This window comes from Symphalangus syndactylus, chromosome 6 (assembly GCF_028878055.3).
Source record: "Symphalangus syndactylus isolate Jambi chromosome 6, NHGRI_mSymSyn1-v2.1_pri, whole genome shotgun sequence".
NCBI classification, from domain to species: Eukaryota; Metazoa; Chordata; class Mammalia; order Primates; family Hylobatidae; genus Symphalangus; species Symphalangus syndactylus.
In genome coordinates this window covers 132,500,633-132,512,115 of record NC_072428.2, presented here as the reverse complement: position 1 = coordinate 132,512,115, position 11,483 = coordinate 132,500,633, and the positions used below count along the sequence as shown (strand labels likewise).

Genomic DNA, 11,483 nt, shown 5'->3' with positions numbered 1-11,483 from the left:
TATCCTAGTGAATGGCTCATAATTTTTATATTCCATAAAGTCCTAGAACAGGACACAATTTTGCCAGGGATTTTGCTGCTTAAAACAAGGATGGCATTTACTTCAATTTCTGATACCTTGTTCCTCATTTCCCCCTGAACCTTCACCAGAATTGCCCTTAATGCTCGGTTTCAGCAATCTACGCTTTTGCTAGTCTGCTTCTCGGAACTCTTCCAGCCTCTATCCATTACCCATTTCCCATTAACCAAAGCTGCTTCTACATTTTCAGGTACTATAGCAACAGCGTCACTCTCGGTACCATTTTTTCTTTCAATTTCTTTCTTACTGCTATAGAGAAATACCACAGACTGGGTAATTTATAAAGACAAGAGGTTTATTTGGCTTATAGATCTGGAGACTGGAAAGTCCAAGATCAAAGGGCCATAACTGCTGAGGGCCTCCTGCTGTTATCCAAGGCAGAAGGAAGGGGAAGCAAGCACCCAAGACAGAGAAAATGACTGAATTCATCCTTTTTATCAGAAGACCATTCCCAAGACAACTCATTCACTCCCACAATAGGGCATTGATCTCCTTCTGAGGGCAGATCCCTCATGACCTATTCATAGCTCTCCCACCTCCCAATACCATTATATTGACAAATTTCAACATGAGCTTTTGTGGGGACACTCAAGCTAGCACACACATCTACACTGTGAGTCAGTATTTCCACTCTTAAGTCTATATCTCAAAGAAAAAAAAAGAATGCATATGTCCAAAAGAAAGAATTCCACAAGAATGTTCACAACAACTTTATTCATAACAATTGAAGACAGCAATAACATGGATGTCCATCAACAGGAGCTTGGATAAACAAGTTGTGGTCTATTTATGCAAGGGAATATTAGTCTTAAGAAAGAATGACCTACTGATACAACAATATGAATACAGTTCAGAAATACCAATTTTGTAGGAAAATAATTCAATAAAAATACTACATGCTTCCATTTATATGAAGCTCAAGAATAGACAAAGTTAGTCAATGGTGATAAAAATAAGTTTTTATCTCTGGAATAGAAATTTATTGGAAAGGAGCATGAGGACACTTTCTTGAGTGATGGAAATTTTTTTTATAATCATTTCAGTTACTGTTGCACTGGCAGATGCATTTGTCAAAATGTACCAGGATGTCCTTCTATTAATATTTGTGTTTTACGCTGTATTAATTATACCTTAATAAAAAGTATTACTGAAAAGTAAACAGCTAAATTGCATAAAAGAAGAGAGTCATTTACAAATGTATGCTTGTATTCTGCACAGCCCCCAATTTAAAAATGAATCACACAAAAATAAGAAAAGATAGAAGCACACATATCTGTGTAAGATATGGAGAATGTGAGAAGTGCTCAGTGACTGAAATAGGCAGCATTGAAATTTGGCATCAAATTAATCTCAACGGATGAGTGGGCTGAAAAACAAGTGAGGATCAATACCAAGGAAAGCTGTAGAGAAACAAAAGCTTTCTAAAAATATCTTCATATGCTGTTGAAATCATTCCGAGAACCCTGAGCTGCTATACATTTCATAAATTGGGAAATTGGGCATTCATCAGTCTCACAATTGAGCCTTTCATTTTGAATTTCAACAGATTGGCCATTTGATGAATTGATTTTTTTGCCAAGCAAACAGTCTGTTCCCCTCTTTGTGAGTGGGGTCCTGGGGAACCCAGCCCTCCCCCTTTGGCAGCCTCACAGAGGGGAGTTGGGCACAGCACAGACACATGGGGTTTGCAATCCCTGTGAAGCCCAGCTATGGACCTCCCAGTCCTGCAGTTAATGGATCCCAACTAAAGAAACCTTGCCTCTAGGTGTCCGCTTTACCTGTAAGTGCTAAACAGGGATATAGGCCAGAGAAAAATGAAATATTTGATCAATATTATTCTGTAATATTTTACAAGAAAATAAAATGAGGAGCTCATGGATTTTAATCCAAGCCAACGTGAAGATAATAACTGAATTCCTTCCTTAATCTACCCTGAGAGGACTCAAACACTGCTCGATGCCCACAAATACTTAGTAGAGACTTATTTATAGTCTCTTTTCGATAATTCTACTAGTTGATTATCTTCAGGTCTAAAGGCACAGTTTGGTGCATCTATTAACATTTTCCTTCAGTAGTTTGTTTAGTTAGGTGTTTTACAAATTGTTATCAATATTTTTTGTCTTCCAGAGTACAGGTGCTTGGTGTCCAATGGAATCTCAGCCAAGGTGATGTTATCAGTACGACTTATAAACTTGCAGAATCCCAGATCACTCAAGCAGGTTAAAGCTGTTGCTTGGCAAGACCTGCAGGGAAGGTGAGGTGCAACAGAGATGCACTGAGATCAGGGCACAGCCCGCCCCTAGCTTTCCCCTGTTTCTCTGAGGCAGTTGCTCCTCTGAACCTGCCCCACACCAAGGCAGCCCAGCCAACATTCTTCAACTGTAGATCTCATTAAAGATTAGAGGGATGTCCCATCACTTGCATAGCTGTAGGTAGCCTAGCAATAACTGAAAACCGCTGCAACATCTGCATAATATTGGATCCAAGCCCTAATTTTTCTTAACCCTTTCCCTCCTAGGCTGCTCTCCCAGACTCCCCAGAGCCCTTTAGTTCCCAGTGGACCACACTGCCATCTTGTGGCCAATAACTGAAGTTTCATCAGTTTCTTCTGCAATGGCCCAAGGAATGCTGGGAAGTGTCTGCAAAGTGAGCTGCCAGAATATTCCAGAAGTGCCATCCCGCAGGTTTTATGAGCAGCTTCCCTAAACCCTCATCCCAACACTAGTTCTAACCCTGACTATTGCTTTGAATTACCAATCTTTTTTTTTTTTTTTTTTTTAGACGGAGTCTCGCTCTTTCACCCAGGCTAGAGTGCAGTGGCGTGATCTCGGCTCACTGCAGGCTCCGCCCCCCGGGGTTCACGCCATTCTCCTGCCTCAGCCTCCCGCGTAGCTGGGACTACAGGCGCCTGCCACCTCGCCCGGCTAATTTTTGTATTTTTAGTAGAGATGGGGTTTCACCTTGTTAGCCAGGATGGTCTCGATCTCCTGACCTCGTGATCCGCCCGCCTCGGCCTCCCAAAGTGCTGGGATTACAGGCGTGAGCCACCGCGCGCAATCTTAATATCCCATCCTCATTCTGAATAACTCTTATCACATAGCTCCAGTTATAGTCTAACTTTTTCTCCCTTAAAACTACCATCTAAAGAAAGAGGAACAGAATGAGAGGAATGAAAGGAAATAATATTTCGTTGAAAATAGGAAGAAAACACAGACGTTGAAATATAAAGAGATTATTTAATCTGAATGACTAAAGATAAACAAAAATGCCCTCCAAAAATGACAGTGTTACCCCAAAAGCATAGATAAGCAAAAGATGAAGTCAAAAATGTCTATTAATAAAAAGTAAAATTGAAATATATAAAGGAGACCCGTTACAAGGCAATAAGCAATGGTGGAGGGAGCAGTACCTAATGCAGAAAATAAGGATGGATATAGCTAGGACTAGCAAAGGGGCTGCTACAGGAAATGATCAGCTTGTACAATGCACATCTACTGATCTGAGCCACAAAGAGGGAAGAGATGATTATGAAAGAGGAGCAGCGGGAGATGAGGACACACTGGTGCAAAACACTATCATAAGGAAGCAAATCAGCTAGGGGACTGTGGATTAGATGACTTTGCTTTCTCCTGTCTCCTGCGACAGCTGAACTGGACCATTTTCCTCTCCAAGGATTTGTTCCTGCAGCCTGAGTTAGATGCCCCTGGGATCTGCTTCTCCTCAGGTTCCCATGGATGAACTCTCACTCCCTCCTTGTTGAGCATGGTCTGAAGGAGAGGTCATCTCTCCCTCCCCTTCAATCCCACAGTACTGGGGATTGGCACAGACTTCTCAATTGGCATCGACCTCTCTCATGGCATGCTCACATGCCTCCTAACTGTGCCTTTTCATTTTCACTAGACTGAAAGTTAGATGTGGGCAATGAAACTTAACACCTTTATCATAGGATGCATAAGTGACTGCTTTCAAAATTATTGCTGTTTCTTTCACTGCCTTGGATTATATCTGAACTGGAAAAAAAAGGCACAATTTCTTAATGTGACTTAACCATAAAAACCTTCCCAAGTGCCAAAAACAATATAACTACCAAGGGATTCCTCTCCTCATCGGTGAGATGGCAAAATAAAACAAAAAACAAAGAAAATATTATGAAGTACTTTAAAGGAGACCCAGAATCCCAGTCCCTCTTATACAAATACCATTGCATGGCATTCCTCTAACTAAGAGACAGGCAGAGCCATTCCTGTGCCCTGCACCTGGCAGGAAAGTCCTGCTGGAGCCTGTGGGGAGCTGGCGAGGATGAGCCTTGGTGATTCTGCCCCAGAGCAGGGATTCTCAGGGAGCTCTGGACAACTTCCAGGGACTGAGATGGAGAGTGGCCATACTCCATCTTGGAGAGGAGAATATTGAGGGTGTGACCCTTCTGACCTCTCAGACTGAAGTAAAAGCAGAGTCATTCCTGACTGATGTGGAGCTGCTTAGCTGCCAAAGCAAAATAGTCCTTGTTGCAGGGTCTGTCAGTGCCTAGAATAATAGTGGGGCTGTAAGTGGTTCACAACTTACATGTAGCTGCTTGGCCATCTCTGTTCCCAATGACTCCAGCATCTGAATATTCCATGCGAGGAAACATAATTTGTAAATATTGAACTGGTTCAGTGATACCTTTAGTTACATTCAAAATAATTGTCCTGTTCCAGACTGGCATGCTTGTAGGAGACATAGAATTACAGAGCAAGAGAATTTGGAGGTTAAATAGAAATAGGAGCAATCGAGGACCCTTAGATGATGGCTTCTAAGAACAAGAGTAGAGGGGAGGTGAATTCTGAGCCCTTTTGGCCCCACAAGACATGGCATAACAGGGACATCAGAAAATACCCCAGTGATGTGCTGCTAAACTGGGTATCTGTGAAGGTGGGGGCATATCTGGTAGCATTTGCTAATTTCTGTTATACCAGCATACCCACCATGGCAGATTTCAAGCAGCCAACATGCCTTCAGTGTTTGGGAGCTGGGAAGAATATGCCTATTTGGTTCTCCTGAGTCATACAAGCTGGCTCCAGCACATCACTAGACTCAAGAGCAAAGCTTTCAAAGTTCTTCAAGGCTTCCTACACAACACACAAAAAATGAGGCCACAACAACTATAGCACACCTCATTATTTTCATGATAGGATCAGAGTGTGTGATCCTGGGTCTTGGAAGGGACAAAGGGATGTTTGTGCAGAGAAAGGATTTCTGAGTCCTTTGAAACTGCCAAGATCACAGAGCAAATAGCTATGCTGGTTGGTTGGGAAGCTGCTACCTTTGACTTGAAGTAATTGCAATGAAATGCTTCTCCTGCTTGAGACAACAGAATGATTTCATTAGAGCAGAAACTGATTCCTTCCTATTTGTTCATTAGTAATATCTGCCCTTTGCTACTCTTGTATGTTCATTCTCTGTATAAGTTGGAAGTCCTGATTGCTTTTGTTTCATGTTGTTGCAGCACCGTTTACAACTGTGAACTGTGTTCTGTTCAGCCTCAGTGTCAGAGCTTGTCCACTGTTAGGACCAGGTGTCTCAGGAGTCACGTGGAGGAAGGTGGCAGCAGTTAGAGACAAGGTCTAGGAAGACAAGGAATTCCCATCTGTGCCCTGGCCTTACTCAGTCCCAGGAGACACAGGGCACCTGAGCAAGGAGGGATTTCATGATGGCACAATAAAAAATGAGTCTAGAGCAACTCCCAACCAGAGACCATCATTCTCTGGGGAAAGAAATTTGGTGTCTGTACAACCACAATTTCTGATCAGAGAATTTGGGAGGGCTGTGATGCCCCTCCTAGCTATGAAAGACTCAGGGCACCTCTATCATGGCTGCGTCTGGGACACTGAGTCCCAGACTTGGAGAAGTGGTCTGTCGCCGAGGACTCCCCGAAACCCATGATCCATAATCACATCAGCTCTGACCAGTGCATTCGCTTTCATAGATACAAACTGCAGCATCACCCACAGACGAGTTGAAGATTCTATCACAATATAATCATTGTACTTCTATTTATAACAAGTACTATATAATAATACACAATATGAAGAATAAAAGAAAAAGAAATAGAATCAATATTATAAATAAAACACATCTTGAGTTGGCCTCAGGAAAATTATTTCAAATCAAAAGAGCTGGACAGCAATGAAAACCCTCGGAGTCTAGAAATTAGATTTCCCGAGGGAATCAAGGTGAACGGGCAGGGGTGGTGAACGTATGCTTCTGTCTGTCAGGACAGCAGCAATGGCAAATGCAAACAAAATAAAGGATACACGTGGCTTGAAGTAGGCAGAAGAAGTGAAGTCTTACTGTTACCATGATTGTATTTATCAATAAGGACCACAAATTTGCAAAGACCTTTACTTCAAACAGGAAGAGATGTTTGATATTTTGTTGCAGAAACTTCCAAGGTGACGGGGTAGAACAGGCTTCAGAAGAAAGATATTCCTGGGGATGTAGCCTCAGACCTTCCAGATGCCAGATGCCCCAACATATGAAGAAGAAGCGTGTTTCCTGCCTATGACAACCTCATGTATGTGGGCAGCACAGCAGCCTCCAAGACCTACAGAAGATGCATGTCTGCCCTGAAGGCCAAGGCTAAGACACCCACTCCTTGCTTGGAGCAGTGAGCTGGCTCCGAGGACTCCTAGAGTGCAGTGGGCCGTAATTGTTTTCACCAGCTACATTTGCAGTCACTGTGTTTCAGGAATGAATCTGTGGTCTCTTCCTACCCAAAGGACAGCGAGGTCCACATCTGCCTTTTTCCCATGAAAAGTGAGGAGTAAAGAGAGGCCCCTGTTAAGGGTCTCTAGGAGCTGCAAGGAGAGAGAAGGATGAGGTTTGTGAGCAGGAAGGAGGCAACTGTGCCACGCTGTGGCTAAGCTGCTGGCACAGAGATACACCGCCGTGTCCCCCTGCTCTGTGCGCTGGATCTTCAGAGTGGAGACGGATCCCTCAGGCCTCTCTGCAGAGAACCGACCACTGAGCAGCCCTGATTTGTCTTGTTGAGCTTCATAATTGAAGTAAGTCAGAAACTCTGGGCCCTGCCTCAGGGTCTGTCGGTACCAATAAAGGGATACATGACCTGAAATTGGATCACACCTGAGAGCTACATCCTGTCCCCTCTTTGTGACTTTGTACCTGGGAGACTGGGAGACTCCAGCACCTGTGTGATCTGTGGAAATAGAATTTGGCAACAGAATAAGGAAAATATTTGTAGTCTTCACACACACAAGTGCCTACACACAGAAAAAAAATGAAACTACTTTGTGTTCTGAGGACTCACCTGTCCCTAGGAAACCCAGGACCACCCAGCAGAGAAGCCTGGTGCCCATGGCAGGGTCAGGCCAGGATGGGGGCTTTACCAGATCAGTGTCGCTGTGAGCTGGAGCAGAGGATGAGGGACGTCCTTGTCTCCACAGGGCAGTTCCCACAGTGACATCACTTCCTCTCTCAATCCCCAGGATGTCAGGGCCACAGCATTTCTGTTAGAACACACTTAGGTGATGCTTTAAATATTTATAACCTCCTTTTTAACATCAATGCTTGGCTCATCGCTTTGGCCTCCAGAGCTGTCTGGAAACAGAGGCCTCGTGCTGCCTCTCTGAGTTCATCTTTGCATTCCACAGCCGCTCCTCTGTCTGTAGGATGTACCAACAGCGCCCCTAACATAGGGCACAAAGGGCTTAAGCTCATTGTGTTTCCTGCCAGTCAAGGTCCCCTCTGCCATCCCCATTCATGCCCCAGCCTCCTCCATTCCCCCCATCACACATGTCCAGTGGGTCTGTCCCATCCCATGGGTTCCCTCACGAACTGCTCTCATGCCTCTCTTCGGGATAATTTCCCACCTTTGTTAACTGTAATTCAGAAAAGATACCTTGGTAGAAACTCACAGCGGTCTTTTTTCATATTCCATTTATAACAGTTTTTTTTTTTTAATCAATGTCACCTTAAATGAAGGAGAATGACAATTGAGCTAATGGTTATTTTTAACCACTGTCTTGACTTACTCTTGTTCTCCATCTACTCCTATGGGAGGTATTTCTGTTTTCTTTCTGACTGCTTTCAAAATCTTCTCTTTGTCCCTCATGTTCTACAATTTCCCGATGACTTGACTATTTGTCTTACTTGAGATTCACTTTGATTCTGGAAACTCTGAATTTAGGTCCTTAAACACCTCTAAATAATTCTCAGCTAACATCTCATAAATATCACCTCATAACATTCTACCTATTTTATCTGTTTAAAACTGCAATCATATGCAAGAAAAAATGGGAATTTATGAAAATATGCACATTCTAATATACGGGAAACATCCTTTTTTTCTTCCCTGTTCTTTAACTTTTTCATATTTCACTTTTAATTTTCTGTGCTGCATTCTAGATCACTCCTGCCGATCCATCACTGACACAGGAGCAGCTCATCAACTGTTTGACTTACTATTTTGTTTTCAGTGATTGTATGAGGCATTACTAGATATACTGTTTCCAATTTTTATGTCCTTATGTTCTTCATACTGTGGATCTATCTGTTTGATGGTAGTCTGTGACATTCCAGAGAGGCCTGGACTGAGAGTGAACAACACCAAGAATCTGTCATGTTTATAGGCATCTCCAGTCTAACTCGCAAATGTATGGGCCCAAGAACAGTCTGCCGCACTCTGGGCTGCCAAATACACCCACAATACAGCTTAGTAGGGTCAAAAATGCTCTATGGACAGTCCCAAGTAAAGATTTAGAATAGAATTCAAATTTTCTATTTTTTAAAAAATAAATCTCATACATATATAGACCAGCTGGATGGAGGTAGATTTCAGGTACAGGATTAAAAGAAAAGTTAGTAGTCAGTGTCTGGAACATCCACATACAAATTGTGTCCACATTCACCTGGGCAACACAGGTGTCCATGGAGAAGAGTCCAGGGACCATGGCAGGTTGGGGCAGTTGTGTGATCCAAAGCCTTAATCTGGGAGAATCCATCCTGGGCTGAATTGTGTTAAGTCAACTTTGCAAAGCAAGAGCCTGCCTTTCCCAGAATGCCATTTATCTTATCATTCTGGGGTAGAGATTGTCAAGGATATATTTGGTAAAATTTGGAAGACAGATGAAAAGCAGTCACTATTATACTTGGCAGGTCATTGTGGTCAGACAGTGAGAGTCTGTGACCAGCAGATACAGAGGCATCCAAAAGACCTAGGAAGTCCTGTTCCTTCTGCACTCTGTGTCCAGTTCATCTTCCCAAACGCTGGCAAACAGCAGCCAGGCTGCTGTTTTGGCAGTGCACCTGCAGGGGTGGCCCCCATAGAGTGGGAACAGCTTCCCCAGAAGCAGGTTTCCTTGGCCTTTTCCTTGCTCCTGGCTCAAGGTCCCACTGCATGGCCTGGCATGCTCTGATCCTCCCATGTCTCTGCCAATCCAGCCTGTCCTGCCCAGAGCTCCAGAAGCCCTGGCTACTGACTGGCTCCCTCACCTTCTGACTTCTCTCCTCCAGACCTTCTCTTCCTCAGCGACTCCCGCGTATGCATAAAGTCTAATTCTGATCATAAATCTGTTACACTCTCAAACTTGTAGTGGCCCTGTTTTATTGATGCAAACTTAATGGAGATTTTCTTACCAGAAGTGGTTTCAAGGAATAATCTTTAAGGGTGGAATTCTAGAAGTGGATCTCTGATCTGTCTCGATTTGTTGTGGGGAAAGACCCTGAAGGAGAGCACAGAGACCTGGAGGAGGTCTTGTGCTGCAGCCGCAAGAGGAAGCCTTGACCCAGGTGTGGCTGCCATGATGGTGATTCCCCATCACTTTCCAAGACCGACCTAGGCCAGCAATCAAAGGGGTGGGCTTTCTTGTACTTAATGCTAGGTCTCTGCCAGGTTACAGTAGGTGTACCGTGTTCCTGCTATTGATTTTTCCACCCACTCATCACTTGCTCAGCCTCTCATTCACTCATCCATTCTCTGTGAAATGGGTCTCCCCACATGCCAGGCACCAATGTTGGTAAATGCAGCAGGCACAGCCTTAGTTCTCATGGGCTTAAAAATTGGGTGGAGAGGCCAGGCATGGTGGCTAACGCCTGTATCCCTGCACGTTGGGAGGCCGAGACTAGTCTTGAACTCCTCACCTCAAGCGATCCTTCCGCCTCAGCCTCCCAAAGTGCTGAGATTACAGGCGTGAGCCACCACACCTGGCCCTGTGTGCTTTTAGACACCCTGTGTATATTCATATTGATAGTTCCAGAACAGGCAGTGGAGGAGATCTCATCAGTGTCCTATGAGTGCACACAGACCTTTAGCTAGCAGCTGGCTTGCTTTATGCATGATAGAAACAAATGGATCCCTGTAGGCCAAGAGGGGTAGCTTACTTCTAATGTATTAAACAGCCTGTATTATCCACACTGAAGGTCTCTTTAAGTGTAATGTAAAAATCCGCATATAAATGGTAAATTGAAATTAGCATTATAAAGGAATGCCCACAATCATAGAAAAGAACTTTCATTTACAATAAAGAGCACTTGCAGGGGAAATTTCTGTTCAAGGCTTAGAGTGAAAAGGGAATGAAGTAGGCAAGACATAGCCAGTCTCAGGAGCTCCCACTGTTTGGATGGGGGTAGCAAATACAGGAAGGCAGGGAAACCTACGGTGTGGGTAATTAAGGTTTATCCTACCTGTGTGTGAGTTCTGACCCCATATACAATTTGTGAGAAATTTGCAAAATGCATTTTCGACATTATCTCCTACACAAGATTTTGTATGTTGATATTGTATCATCTTCTGTCTTTGACATGCTCCAAACCCACTTAATTATTCTTGTGGGGAGGGTGAGGCAGGAAAGACTTTGCCTCAGGACTGCTGGGAGCTGTGGAGAAAAGAGGAAGCAGCGGAGTTTCTGCACAGGGAGGGGGAGATTCTGCAGCGCTGTGGCTAAGCGACTTGCACAGACATACAGGGCCGAGTCCCCCTGCTCTGCAGGCTGGATCTTCAGAGTAGAGAATGATCCATCAGGCCTCTCAGCTGAGAATCGATCTGTGGGCATACCTGCGTCATCCATAACAGATCGGCTCCGGAAGTAACTCAGCAGTTCCAGTTCCTGCACGAAGGTCTGTCTGTACCAGAAAAGGAGATTGTGGCCGAAAATTGGCTCACATCTCAGAGTCACTGTTTGTTCCATTTCTGTCGCCTCATGCTTGGGTGACTGGATAATGCCAGCATCTGTGCATGCTATAAAAGAAGGCAAAATTAGGAAACAGAATAAGGAAAATACAGGAAGTCATCTATACAGAGGCCCAGCATGAGGATGATAAATACGTGAGGACTCACTCGCTACCAGGATACAAAGGGACACACAGAGGGTCCAGGAGTCCACGGCAGAGTGAGAGGAGATGTGGCACAT

At 44.1% G+C, this 11,483-nt stretch overlaps 1 gene segment (V, D, J or C); it reads right to left on the bottom strand.

Annotated features, from left to right (window-relative positions):
* Positions 1-6,791: 6,791 nt before the first annotated feature.
* LOC129485452 (T cell receptor beta variable 7-6-like) lies at positions 6,792-11,203 on the bottom strand. The segment is given in 3 exon segments: positions 6,792-7,273; positions 7,385-7,583; positions 11,129-11,203. Coding segments are annotated over 3 exon segments (690 nt in total).
* Between the last annotated feature and the right edge of the window lie 280 nt (positions 11,204-11,483).